The sequence below is a fragment of the Bos javanicus genome, chromosome 3 (assembly GCF_032452875.1).
Source record: "Bos javanicus breed banteng chromosome 3, ARS-OSU_banteng_1.0, whole genome shotgun sequence".
NCBI classification, from domain to species: domain Eukaryota; kingdom Metazoa; phylum Chordata; class Mammalia; order Artiodactyla; family Bovidae; genus Bos; species Bos javanicus.
In genome coordinates this window covers 103,065,738-103,079,909 of record NC_083870.1, presented here as the reverse complement: position 1 = coordinate 103,079,909, position 14,172 = coordinate 103,065,738, and the positions used below count along the sequence as shown (strand labels likewise).

General features: G+C 44.6%; 2 protein-coding genes across 6 annotated transcripts in view; one reads left to right on the top strand and one right to left on the bottom strand.

The window, feature by feature from the left end:
• Positions 1-5,203: 5,203 nt before the first annotated feature.
• Positions 5,204-12,176, bottom strand: EBNA1BP2 (EBNA1 binding protein 2). The gene is made up of 9 exons (XM_061412259.1): positions 11,714-12,176; positions 11,547-11,630; positions 11,174-11,343; positions 10,452-10,575; positions 8,803-8,892; positions 7,750-7,825; positions 7,429-7,522; positions 5,528-5,690; positions 5,204-5,390 (listed from the first exon to the last, which is right to left on the bottom strand). The coding sequence occupies exons 1-9, from the start codon at positions 11,777-11,779 to the stop codon at positions 5,340-5,342; spliced, it is 918 nt and encodes a 305-aa protein (XP_061268243.1). The 5' UTR covers positions 11,780-12,176; the 3' UTR covers positions 5,204-5,339.
• Positions 11,937-14,172, top strand: part of CFAP57 (cilia and flagella associated protein 57) — a 69,091-nt gene continuing 66,855 nt past the window's right edge. For 4 of the 5 annotated variants that reach the window (XM_061412257.1, XM_061412256.1, XM_061412258.1 and 1 more), the window contains exons 1-2: positions 12,003-12,108; positions 12,332-12,504. In XM_061412257.1, coding sequence (XP_061268241.1) covers positions 12,348-12,504 — 157 coding nt within the window. In that variant the 5' untranslated portion in view covers positions 12,003-12,108; positions 12,332-12,347. Of the gene's footprint in view, positions 12,109-12,331; positions 12,505-14,172 lie in introns of all 5 variants that reach the window. The other variant, XM_061412255.1, reaches the window with a different exon arrangement.

Here is a 14,172-nt window from a genome sequence, read left to right as displayed (position 1 = left end):
TCGGAGACACTAAGACGTGGGCTAGGAGTAGGTGTGAGCCTGAAAACAATCAATGAACATCTGTGAAAGGAGGGATGAACCCCTCGCCCACCAGGCTGCATTTTTACCCTGGGTTTGATGCTAGAGGGCTTCTTTTTGGGAAAATGAGCCAGCTCTAAAGAACTGCCCCCCAAAGACCCCCACATGGTACCATTTGAAGGTTCTGGGAAGAAAGAACCAGGGACCATCCAGGCAGCTGAACACACAGAAGTGCTGGGAGAGTCACTCACCCAAGGAGTGCACGGACATTCTGTGCACCACACCTCATCACTTCCCCCACACCTGCCCAATACCTTGCTCTCTGTGTATCTTCCATCTGGCTGTTCCTGACTTATACCTTGAAGAGTGAAGCCATATACTGCTGAGGTCACTCCTGTTTTTGAAATTGCCAAGACTGAATGGAAGCTGCAGTCCTGAGTGGCCCCACCCTGATGGACATTTTCATCCAAGGATGGCCCAGATAAATTATTAGTGACTACATGGGGATCTAGAAGTGTGCCAGTATCTCATGACTGTTACAGTGCATCTGCTGTAAGGAATCCATGGTCAATGACCAGGGGGTGACTTGTGATATCATAGAAAGAGATTTGGTCTTTGTCATGGTTCCTAACACAGAACTCCTAAATCCTTTGAAATTTAAGTGATAGAGGTGGTAGAAGGGTCTTTTGTTCTAATGAAGTGAGTCTTGGCAGCTTCTTGATAGTTTCAGGATGGGGGCTGCTCCCCAGGAACACCAAACCTTGGTTAGAAACTTAAAACTTCCAGCCCCACCACCCAAAATCTGGGGAGGGAGGAGGAGCTCAAGATTGAACTAATTACTGATGGCCCATGATTTCATCAATAATGCCCACATGGTGAAATCTCCATAAAGCCCCTAGACTGCAGGGTTTAGGGAGCTTCCAGGTTCAGTTCAATTCAGTCGCATAGTCGTGTCCGACTCTTTGTGACCCCATGAATCGCAGCACGCCAGGCCTCCCTGTCCATCACCAACTCCTGGAGTTTACTCAAACTCATGTCTATCGAGTTGGTGGTGCCATCCAGCCATCTCATCCTCTGTCATCCCCTTCTCCTCCTGCCCCCAATGCCTCCCAGCATCAGGGTCTTTTCCAATGAGTCAACTCTTCGCATGAGGTGGCCAAAGTATTGGAGTTTCAGCTTCGGCATCAGTCCTTCCAATGAGAACCCAGGACTGATCTCCTTTAGAATGGACTTGTTGGATCTCCTTGCAGTCCAAGGGACTCTCAAGAGTCTTCTCCAACACCACAGTTCAAAAGCATCAATTCTTCAGTGCTCAGCTTTCTTCACAGCCCAACTCTCACATCCATACATGACCACTGGAAAAACCATAGCCTTGACCAGACGGACCTCTGTTGGCAAAGTAACATCTCTGCTTTTTAATATGCTATCTAGGTAGGTCATAAGGTTTAGGGAGCTTCCAGGTAGGTACACATTAAGGCACTGGTGGGGGAAAGGGGCAGAGATTTAACTATCAGGGCTTGGCTTGAGTGTGCCTGGCACTTGGATGCACCTGGTCTTCCTTCAAGGTAGTGTAGATTGTTGCTCAGTTCCTTTCAGTCACTCAGTTGTGTCCAATTCTTTGTGACCCCATGGACTGCAGCATGCCAGGTTTTCCTGTTCATCACCAATTCCCAGAGCTTGCTCAAACTCATGTCCATCAAGTTGCTGATGCCATCCAACCATCTCATCCTCTGTCACCTACTTCTCCCGCCTTCAATCTTTCCCAACATCAGGGTCTTTTCAAATGAGTCAGTTCTTTGCATCAGGTGGCCAAAAGACTGGAGTTTCAGCTTCAGCATCAGCCCTTCCAATGAATATTCAGGACTGATTTCCTTTAGGATTGACTGGTTTGATCTCCTTGAAGTCCAAGGGACTCTCAAGAGTCTTCTTTAACATCACAGTTCAAAAGAATCAATTCTTCAATGCTCAGCTTTCTCTGTAGTCCAACTCTCACATCCATACATGACTACTGGAAAAACCATAGCCTTGACTAGACGGGCCTTTGTCGGCAAAGTAATATTTCTGCTTTTTAATATGCTATCTAGGTTGGTCATAGCTTTTCTTCCTAGAAGCAAGCATCTTTCAATTTCATGGCTGCAGTCACCATCTGCAGTGATTCTGGAGCCCGAGAAAATAGTCTGTCACTGTTTCCATTGTTTCCCCTTCTAGTTGCCATGAAGTGATGGGACTAGATGCCATGATCTTAGTTTTCTGTATGTTGAGTTTTAAGCCAACTTTTTCACTTTCCTCTTTCACTTTCGTTAAGAGGCTTTTAGTTCCTCTTCACTTTCTGCCATAAGGGTGGTATCATCTGCATATCTGAGGTTATTGATATTTCTCCCAGCAATCTTGATTCCAGCTTGTGCTTCATCCATCCCAGCATTTCACATGATGTACTGTGCATAGAAGTTAAATAAGCAGGGTGACAATATACAGCCTTGATGTACTCCTTTCCCTATTTGGAACCAGTCTTTTGTTCTATGTCTGGTTCTAACTGTTGCTTCTTGACCTGCATACAGATTTCTCAGGAGGGAGGTAAGGTAGTCTGGTATTCCCATCTTTGGAAAAATTTTTCACAGTTTGTTGTGATCTACACATTCAAAGGCTTTGGCATAATCAATAAAGCAGAAGTAGACATTTTTATGGAATTCTCTTGCTTTTTCGACACTCCAACAGATGCTGGCAATTTGATCTCTGGTTCCTCTGCCTTTTCTAAATCCAGCTTGAACATCTGGAAGTTCACGGTTCACATATTGCTGAAGCCTGGCTTGGAGAATTTTGAACATTTTCTTGCTAGCATCTGAAATAAGCACAAGTTTGAACATTCTTTGGCATTGCCCTTCTTTGGGATTGGAATGAAAACTGACATTTTCCAGTTCTGTGGCCACTGCTGAGTTTTCCAAATTTGCTGGCATATTGAGTGCAGCACTTTAACAGCATTATCTTTTAGGGTTTGAAATAGCTCAACTGGAATTCCATCACCTCCACTAGCTTTGTTCTTAGTGATGCTTCATAAGGCCCACTTGACTAAGGCATTCCAGGATGTCTGACTCTAGGTGAGTGATCACACCATCATGGTTATCTGGGTCATGAAGATCTTTTCTGTACAGTTCTTCTGTGTATTTTTCCCACCTCTTCTTAGCATCTTCTGCTTCTGTTAGATCCACACCAGTTCTGTCCTTTATTGCATTTCATGCAAAGATAGGCACAATAAAGGACAGATTGTTGCTAGATCCCTGGATTTTTTTCAGTGGTCATTAACTTACAAATCTCCCAAACTCCTTTAAAATTACCTATTTTTAATATCTAGTGGGATTTCTAAACTAATTATCCTACTCTATGCCTATCAGATTCGCTTTCAACATTGTATCATTTGTACTTTCAATGTCACAAAATACCTCCAAGAGTCCCTTTACTGTGAAGTTTTCTGCCAGGGTGACTTCCTCTGGGACACCATCCTCTCCACCATTTCCCTCATTCTGTTTCAGTTCACGTTCACTAGCTCTCTAGCTGCATCTCTTTTTAGTCCTAGAACAGCAGCCATGTCTCCATTCCCTGGCAACATATTCCTCCCGTAACTCCATTTGCATCCTATTCAATTTTACTTCCAATTTTATCACTTTCCATTTCTTTGGTCAATTCCCTCTTTCAGTTATTTACTTTCATAAAATGCCATGTGGGTTTATTGCTGAAGATGAGGAGGCAACACAACTGCACTCTTTGCCACCTGCACGTGAACTAAGTAACACATGCAGTGACCAATCACCCACAGACTTTGAAAGAAGCAATTTGGGGTCAGTAACCATTATGTATCTTTTAGGCAGTGGTTTTATGGACTGAAGAGCCAGCAGCAAAATCTCTACTTTCCACAGTTACTCGGTTAACAATACTTTGGTAACTGAAAGGTGAACAGTGTTGTCCAGGCACCTTGACAGCTGAAGTCCACACATATCGGTACAAAGCAAGAACAGCCTGGACTTGGTCATGGCAACTACTAGCATCCTACCCATCCTTCAATGCACGGAATTACATTTTAAAGCAATGTGAGAGCTAATACTGAATGTAGCCCAATTATACTTTAAGAGTGGGATGATAAAGTGATATAAATAAGCTCTATAAAGTATATCTCTGAAATTAAGTGATTCTATTAGCTATAAAAAGAAAAAAAAAGGAAAGAAGGTACATCATCCAAACCCTACAGAAGTATTCAAGTCAGTAAGTTACTTTTGTCCCTACTAGGGTAAACTCTATCAATCTTAAAACTCTCCTATGTTCCACTCATAATTCAAAGTTTCTTAAGCTAAGGCTCCTAACTGGAATTACTATTCGTTACCCTATTCACTACTATTGTACAAATTGTCAAAATAGGCTGGGGTAAAACATTGTGGTCTTCTGAGAATATGACCCATGTGCTTAGACTTTTGTTCATTGAAATTAGTTCACACAAACTAAATTCATTCTTTTTGTTCTAGAAACAGTATCATAGGAAACCAGAGAGATCTTTTAGGTACCAATGATGCTATAAGAAAACCATGCAAAAGTGAGTTGTTTTTTCTGCTTAAGCATCTAGAGTTCTCAGATATTTGTAGACTCAAAATTTCTAAACTGGAATGGGGGCGGGGGTGGGTGTGGTGCGGTGGGGGAAGCTGTCTTCCCTTCCTACCTCTCAAGACAGAGAAAATCCCAACACGAAACACGGCCTGCTCACAATGTTCAACCTGCACGCAGCTCCAAGCCGGCACGGGAGAACTTCAAATACACACACACCACACGGCTCAGCACACATTATGGAGAACCACCTCACCCAGCAAAATCATCCCACCAAGGCATGTACGCTTCATTATACGGCAGGCAGTGTGCTAAGCGTTTTGCACATATTAACTCACTGCTGACAGGAACCGTCTTTGGTAGATTCTATTATCATGTCTATATAGAGATGACAGAGCACAGAAAAGTCAACGTGCCCAGGGTCAAACAGCAAGTACACAGCAGAGCCAGGTGTCAAACCTGGCAGTCTGGCCCTAGAGTCCATGCTTTTAACCTCCACAGGGCTCGTTTATTTATTATCAATAAATGGCAATATTATTTAATATGTAAAAGTAACTTCTAAATCTTTTAGTCCTGAGTTTTTAACCAAGAATATATATTTCTCTGAAATTTTTTCTTTAGTTTATTGAAAGAATTTTTACAAAAAGAAGCTAACAGAAGGGATCCAACTGCCTTGTGAAATCCCAAGTCTCCATCTCTTTTTCCTGGTGTTTGTATACAAAGATGTGGCTTGTTTAGTGTCTTCTGCTCTTCATTTTCTCTCTTGTCCGTTTTCCAGGTCTTTTCTGCAGAAAAGGAAATATGACATGTGTTCACACAGCAGTTGGCCTTCTGCCCCAGGATCCGGACACAAGGAAAGAAAGGGAGGGAGAAGGGAGGGGTGGCAGTGGAGGCTGCTCCAGCCCCCTCACTCCATACTCACATTCGATCCTTTCTTTCCAGGCCTCTTGAGGCCCCTGCCATGAGCTGTCTTGGCCCGGAAGCTGGATACATCATCATAGCTCTCACGAGTGTTCCACTTGGAGCCTTTCTTCTTCCCACCATAACCAAACTTCTGGTTTTTATAGCGTCGCTTGGCATTAGGCCTGGAAAAAAGCAGTCTTACAGGTTACCTTCAACACTGCAAATCCTGACGAATGTTACGATCCAACCATACCCTGTTTCCTCTCTGTAAACGAAGCCTGTAGATACTACTGTACCCAAAATCTCATCCTTGACCCAATATTTCTACTCTATAAACTCCCCAGACAAGATCATCTACCTACAGCCTTAACCACCAAAGCAGGAAAACAAAGTGAGAATCAGGAAAAGATCTATCAATGTGGCTCATCATTTATCTTCAGAGCCCATGGACTGTAGCCCACCAGGCTCCTCTGTCCATGGAATTTTCCAGGCAAGAATACTGGAGTGGGTTGCCATTCCCTTCTCCAAGGGATCTTCTGCACTCAGGGATCAAACCCAGGTCTTCTGCATTTCAGGCAGACTCTTTACCATTTGAGCCACCTGGGAAGCCCCATTTTTAAACTAAATCTTATTAAATCACCCTCAGTTGTTCCTAGTCCTCTCAAGGATATTAAATGCAGTTAATGTTTGAGTGTAATACATGTTAAAACTGATCATCCCACAGGAATCTCAATTCACCATATCCGAAGTCATAGTCACCTCCCTCCTAGACTGGTTTCACCTCCTGTATCTACAGCCTAACTTGAGGTTGGTGGTCCTACCATATACTCAGCTGTCCACGCTATGAACCTAGAGTGGATTATAATTCCTTCTTTCATTTTCTGCACCCAGCTCAATTACTGAGCCCTGCTAATTTGACCTCTTGAGTATTTCTTCAACCAATTTTCTCTTCTTTACCCCTATTACCACTTTCAGGTCATTATCCTTGTTCTCTGGACTTTAACGGTCCCCTGATCAATTCCCCTGCCTCCCTCACTTACACAAGTACCACTGTAATATTGAAAACATGAACATGACCTGCTCACCACTTTGAGTAAAGCCCATGAGCACCTCCCTACTGACTACTGGAAATAGCCCAAGCTCCTCACAACACTGCCCTGCAATCAGCCCAGGTCCTCCCAGCTATACCTCACCACTTCTTGCCTCATGGTAACCCCCATGACACCAAATGCTGGCTGTTCCTCACACACAAACCTGCTGTTCTCATCTCTACACTTCTGCTCATTCATGTTCTTCCATCTTCCCCAAATCCATGTCTCTCCTGTTCTCCTGGTTAATTCCTACTCATCTTTCAGACTAAGCTCTGGTGAACACTTCTCCAGGAAGCCATCCCCAGACTCTGACCCCTGGATCATGTCACATATTTCTAACATGGGCTTCCAGACTTCTCCCTCAATGCCTCTATCACAGCATGGACTATATTATACAGATATGATCATTCTCCTCAGGATGGGTGTCCAGGAATGCATAAAGATGAACAAAAAGAACCAATAATAATATCCAACATTATCCCTTTTAATCTTTCTAATATAAAAGGTACTTACAATTTTTTTTCATTTTCACAGATGAGGAAATTAACATTTAGGAAGGTGAAGTAACTTGCTCAAAACTACCCTCCTAATGAGACAGAAACCAAACCAGAACCCTAGGTCTGCACACAACCCTCACACGCGAGGAATCAACTTCTACTGCGTATTCACTGAAATCACCTCACTTGAACCTTCAAAGACCGATGTGGTTGAACAGGCCCATCACGTGGCCCACAGTTCTGGCCGCAGCACAGCCGCACTCCATGCACCGAGGCCACACCAGGAACTGCGGCCCTGCATGCACCACCACCAAAATGAACGCAGCACTCACCCCTTCCTCATTTGCTGGCCTTTGGCTCCTTCTTTTGTGCTCCGTGCAGCAGGCTTCTGATCTCCCTCAAGGAAGTCCAGTTTATCAGAGAAACCTGGGAGTGAAGCACTTTGATCAGCACCACAGTGCTTTAAAAAAAAAGATTCAACTTCAAAAGAAGGATGTTACTTATGGAATTGGTATTAAGAGGCACATCTTGCTCCCCATGCCATTCCCAAATGTGAGGTCCAATAGTTCCAAATCAATCAAGCCTTCAGATGTGTTTGATGGAATCAGCAGGTACCCCTGCTCCCCTGCAGCCTTATGAGAGAACACACTCACCTTTCTGATATTTCTTAATGGCACTCATCATGTGTGACTTCTCCTTCTGCCGCTTCTGAAGAACCTCTGTTTGCACCTGGATATGGACACAGGACTGTTACACCTACTCCAAACCAGCACTCCAAATGTCTAAGTGTCTCTCAGTGACCAGGCTGTGACCATCCTTGAACACTGACTGTGTGCCACAACCACGTTAAGGCCCTAAGTATATTCTCAATTTCTCATCCCAACAACCCAGTGAAGCAGAAATTCTTATGACCCCAAAACGAAGCACAGAGAGACGCTATAATTTGCCGAAGTCACACAACAAGCGTGGACCTGAGATTCACACCCAAGCAGTCTGCATTCTTACCTATGACACAACCTGCTACAAAACTGCACAAATCATGTTTATGTCAACATCCAATTCTCTCCCTGATTATATCTGGGCAGATTAAATACCTAAACCACTGTTGCTAGGCATGAAAATACCAACAGAGAAAACAATCTCCCCAAAACACAAACCAAAACAACCTTTAAGGATAACAAGAGATGCTTAAACTCTAAGGCAGGGTTTCTGCATCCCAGCACTATGACAGTTTGGACAGGATCATCCTTTGTCAGAGGGGAGCATGGCCTGTCCTACGCACTGCAGGATGTTTAGAAGCCTCCCTGCTCTCCACCCACAAGCTGCCAACTGCACACTCCCCACCAAGGTGTGACAACCAAAAATGCCTCCAGACATTGCCAAATGTTCCCTGGTCAAACAAAATTACCCCCCATCAGACTGTGCTGGGAGGTCGGGTTTGGAAACCACTGATCTGGACCCAGCGCTTCACTGTACAGGTGTGTAAAGTACAGCCCAGAGAAGTGCCTGACTCGCTTGTAGTGACCATACTACTTCTGGTGACACAGAGGTGTCCAGGAGGGACTGTGTTTGTGGACACTAGCAACCCACACTGCTATGAGATAGTAAACACACAATGGAACACACACCAGGCACAGAACCAACCCAGACCAGGCAATCTATGGACAAACACCCTTGGCCCCATCCCTGTCTGTTGTCCTTCCCACCTTCTTTCCATATTTTCTAAGTGCTCGCAGCTGCTTAGCCTTTTCCGACTTCTCCATGGCGGCCTGTTTAGCCTGCAGTTTCTGTCGAATCTAAAACACAAAATGTTGTCAGCTTACGTTAATTGAAAATGGCATGGAAGCTGCTTAGGGTGCACTGCAGCAGGGAGCGGACATACTCTGGAGCTCAGAGGAACCTTGTGAATCATCTACTCCAAGCCCTGTGTTTCACACACAAGGATAATAAGGCCCAAAGGCTAACACCTTTATCCAAGACACCAAAAGTCTCAGCCTTGGAACCACAACATCAGGGTGACCTTATTCCCAGTGTGCTATTTGCTCTGATAAACAAAACAGCTTGCTTGCCACTGAATCAGGAGAAAAGACTAACTTCTCTCCATCCATACCATCTGCAGACTGTGGTGAAACCAGTATGCAGCTTTAGCCTCCTTCTCCAGTATACCATCTGCACTATAAAAACTCAAACAGATATCAGGTACCTAGCCGTTGGCATTAAACATATACATTTCCATTAAAGAATGAACAGTTATGAATTTGAATGTGCAGAAATGGGTCTGGGTTCATCTCTAGATTAGCTTCCTTGAGTACCACTGAGACGAGAAAATCCAGCTTGAGACCCAAGGGAACTATTTAGGTATATCTTGCATTAGACATTAGTAATTCTCTGCCTCCCAAAGTTGAATAAGGACCAAATTCTACCTAACTGTTCAGTTCAGTTCAGTTCAATCACTCAGTCGTGTCCAACTCTTTGTGACCCCATGGACTGCAGCACACCAGGCCTCCCTGTCCATCACCAACTCCTGGAGTTTACTCAAATTCATGTCCATTGAGTCGGTGATGCCATCCAACCATCTCATCCTCTGTCATCCCCTTCTCCTCCCGCCTTCAATCTTTCCCAGCATCAGGGTCTTTTCCAATGAGTCAGCTCTTCACATCAGGTGGCCAAAGGATTGGAGTTTCAGCTTCAGCATCAGTCCTTCCAATGAATATTCAGGACTGATTTCCTTTAGGATGGACTGGTTGGATCTTCCTGCAGTCCGAGGGACTCTCAAGAGTCTTCTCCAACACCACAGTTCAAAAGCATCAATTCTTCAGTGCTCTGTTTTCTTTGTAGTCCAACTCTCACATCCATACATGACTACTGGAAAAACCACAGCCTTGACTAGCCTTAACTTACCTAACTGTAAATTATGCCAAATCTGAGCCATATATTAATCCTTCATTTTACAGCAGAGAAAAACTGAGGCTCAGAGAAAGGTAACTGTCTACAAGTTATAATGCTGCCCAGGCAATGGCAGTAAAGAACTGTTCTCTCTTCCACACACCATGCCATGACCATGCCGGCTAGAAGATGCATAAAGATCATCTTTACCTTAGGGACCACACTTCTTACATTATCTTCCTCCCTTAACTGTTTATATTAGGAAAAAGTCAACCTTACATTTGTCCACCTGGTGTTGATTAGCATGAATCTGACATAGATAACTGAGATAATAATTTTCCTCTGACAACTGGCTCCCTTTTAATGTGCTTATGCCTTTGTTTGTTTGAACATTAAGGGAGACAAGCCAGCTGTATAGACTTAAGTCCAAAGCGTCAGTCTTCCATAGAAAACCTTTTCCATTTCTTACCTTCTGCATCTGCTGATCAGACTTGGCCATCTCTGCAAAATAATCCGTAGGCCGCTTGGTAGGCACTTTGAGCTGATGGAGGCGGGGCAAGACTGCAAGCACTGCTGCCTGGGCTTGACGGTAGCTGCGGAAGTAGGACAAAGTGTGAAATAAGCTAAGGCAGAGAGGTCTTATTACATTCTTCTGATTGCCTCTCATAAGGTATCCAAGGTCGGAAGAGCCCGCAACACCTGACCTCCACCAGCAAGAACACACACACAAACAAAATGGTAATAAAACCTCATTAACTCAGGAGAAATTTAGATGTACACGCTTTTAAAAGGGGTGGGGAGTATTGCTTAAAATGAATTAGTAGTTTAATAGAATGACCACTTTAGAAGTGCTCACTAGCTTACAAATGCCAATTACACATTCTTACTTAGTCACTAAAAAAAGTCCATATAAGGATCCCACATAAGCAACTTTTTGTTCTCATAATCAACTGCACAAAAAAATTTAAAACTTAATATTTGAAAATAAACTGGACTTTAAATTGTGACTGCTGGACCACGGGGCCTTTCTCTCAACCACGGAGCATCTCCTACTCTTTAGTCCAAAGAAGCTTTCCTCCCTACTCCCAGGCTCAGGACACCTCGGAGGAACACATGCTCACAGCTTCCACCCTCTCCCCACTCTCTAGCACAGGGACCTACAACTTTTCCCACACTTAAAAACATACATACAAGCTCATCTCACGCTTAAAGTCATCTTCTGGATCAACAGCTTTCGGATCCTGGTTCTGAGATGTTGACTGAGGTCCACTGATTGCTGGTACCGGACCCAGGGTCACATCAAGCCTTTCAACCCATTCCAGATCCCGCTTGAATTCAGCCAAACACTGCTTCAGGCCATTCTAGGAAATTCAGACACCAAGCTCACAAAAAGGTAACAGACCAACAAACGAAGAGCCAGCCTCCAAAACCCCGACAGGTAGTTGACACTCTTGGCAATGCTCGGGTTGTGTCTTTCCTAGAACTAGAATGCAGTCTCTGGAGCACAACAGTGCCTCGCGCGCATCCCAAGTCTAGCATCCTCCGACCGGGCGCCCGAACTCACCACGTCGTTCACGGCCTTCTTCGGCCCCTCTAGCACCACGTTGAGGCCTGGCTTCAGAAGCCCTCGGGAAAACGCCTCCTGCAACTACAGGGCACGTTCCGCGGTAAGAACGGGAGAGTGAGGAACCCTCTCCCTCGCGCAGCCCCGCGAGCTCGGATGATACCTACCTCTCTATCTGTGACAAGAGAGTCATCAGAATCGGAGTCCGAACCTGAGAGCGGGGGGGTGTCCATCTCACCGCGCGCGAGTCCACACCTACCGGAGGAAGCGGAGTAGCCCGAGACCCCCAGCGCCTGGAAAAGGGCGCCCCTCGCCGCTGCCGGTTTGCAGCCCCCTGTCCTCCTGCAGCGGACCCACGTGGACTCGAACCGCACTGAAGCAAACAGCTGCTCCTTAGCTCTCTGAGCAAAGGACTTCCGCTTCCGGGTGCTGACATACTTCCGGTTTGCCGTTGCTATAGGAACCGCTCCGGCGTCGGTGAGTGCCGGGTTGCTTCGGATTCGTAGGGGTAGTACCCTGGACACACGCGTGGTCTGGTGATCCAGAGAGCAGAAGCTTACAGGTGGGAGAGATCCCTGGGGGTCGTCCAGAGGAGCAGGAAGCCGCAAGGGCGAAAGGAACGAGCAGACGCAGGAGCTGGGTCTGGGGCACCGGAGGAGATTGCTAAGGAGAGGGGGCTAAGGAGCAGTTCGGAGGCGGAGCCACGGGCGTGTCGCGGGGCGGGTGCGGCAGAGTGGGCGGGGTTTCGCGCTTCTCGGTGCTCACCAGCTGCGTTGCATCTTTAGCGGAACTACCGGGACCATGTCCACTGTGGTAGCTCAGTCGCTGCATGTTTTTGGTCTTCGATCCCACGTGTCCAACAATGTCTTCTTCTTCGATGAACAGATCATTATGTTTCCTTCAGGAAATCACTGTGTGAAGTACAATGTGGATCAGAAATGGCAAAAATTCATTCCAGGTAAAACTGTTTCCAGTCTTGACACCTAGGTAACCATGTGAACCAAATATAACACCATAATCCCAATACGACGATTGAAAGAAAACTTTTTTGGACAACTTGAATATACGTATAGTTTTATAAATGTAGAAGAAATACATGTCTACTTGCCTTATTTTAATGTATAGATTAATGAATCATACATAAAGTCACATGTAAATCCTGTTAATTCAAAGGTACTTATTTTCACTGTGATCTAATGGAAAAAAATTCTTTTGAAGAGTTTCATGCATCTTCAGTATCACTCTCTTTGTCATCACCAGGGCTGCTTTTTGACTTCTCTAACAGTTTTCTAGAGTACACCACTTTCATTACAGACCTTTTGAATCCATTTATGACGAAGACACTAGAGATTTTACCCCAGGTCAGAAATAACCATTTGTATACTGTAACATTTGGTTTTGTTCACATTGGTCCTGCTAATGATATACATGATTTTCACACCTTAGCCACTCTTTCCCACTGTTTTCTACGCTCAATCTGTTTTATTGTGACATGCATACAAAAGACTGTATACTACATATGTGTAGTATTTAAAGAACTATAGTATAATGAAGCTTTGAAAGTCTGCCAAAAGGAGAGCAAATAGTACATTACCCGTTCCAGTGTTTCTCCCTGACTTAATTCATCTCACATGTGCCCACTCTCACTCCATCCTGGAATTTGTAATTATTCCCTTATTTCTCTATATAGTTTTACCACATATTTATCTGTGTGGCCTTACGTAAGATATTGTTTTTGTTTGTGCTGCTTTCCAACTTTGTATAAATGTAATGGTAGTGTATATATTCTGTGACGTGCTTCTCTTGTTTAACAACATACTCTGAGATTCATGCATTTTGTACATGTTAACTGAGTTCTTTTTATTACTATGCAGTATTCCCTCATATGACTCTAATGTCTCAAATATATTTATCCATTCTAGTGTTGATGGATATTTGAGAACCAACATTTTTTTTTTTTTTGCTTCTCTGTTGGCTCAAATGGTAAAGGATCCGCCTGCAATGAGGGTTCAATCACATTGGGTTCGACTTGGGTTTGACCCCTGGGTTGGGAAGATCCCGTGGAGAAGGGAACAACTACCCAATCCAGTGTTCTGGCCCGGAGAATTCCATGGACAGAGGAGCCTGGCAGGCTACAGTCCATGGGGTTGCAAAGAATTGAACACAACCGAGTGACTTTCACTTTCATTTTTTTTTTTTTTTTGCTATTTCAAACCATGCTGCTATAAGCATTCTTGCATTCAAGTGTTCTCATCTACTTGTGCAGAGATTCTCCAGGGCACACACCAAAACAGTAGTGTGGCAGTACTAGTTCACACTGCTGTTACCCAACAACCTCACCACCCCTTGCTATTGTTCTACTTCTAATGTTTTGTGCATTTACCTACTACTAATGAGGATGACTTCCCTGGTGGCTCAGATGGTAAAGCGTCTGTCTACAATGTGGGAGACCTGGGTTCGATCCCTGGGTCGGAAAAATTCCCTAGAGAAAGAAATGGCAACACACTCCAGTACTCTTGCCCAGAAAATCCCATGGACGGAGGAGCCTGGTGCAGGCTACTGTCCATGGGGTCACAAAGAGTCGGATACAACTGAGCGACTTCACTTCACAATGAGGATGAATATC

What these genes read in the sequence shown, in the direction of transcription:
- EBNA1BP2 (XM_061412259.1), bottom strand. Translation starts at nt 11,779, where the DNA reads ATGGACACCCCCCCGCTCTCAGGTTCGGACTCCGATTCTGATGACTCT. An exon ending in CATTAAGAAATATCAGAAAG is followed by an intron (nt 7,523 to 7,749) that starts GTGAGTGTGTTC and finishes CTTCACTCCCAG; the next exon opens with GTTTCTCTGATAAACTGGAC. An exon ending in CTGGAAAGAAAGGATCGAAT is followed by an intron (nt 5,391 to 5,527) that starts GTGAGTATGGAG and finishes CCTTTTCTGCAG; the next exon opens with AAAAGACCTGGAAAACGGAC.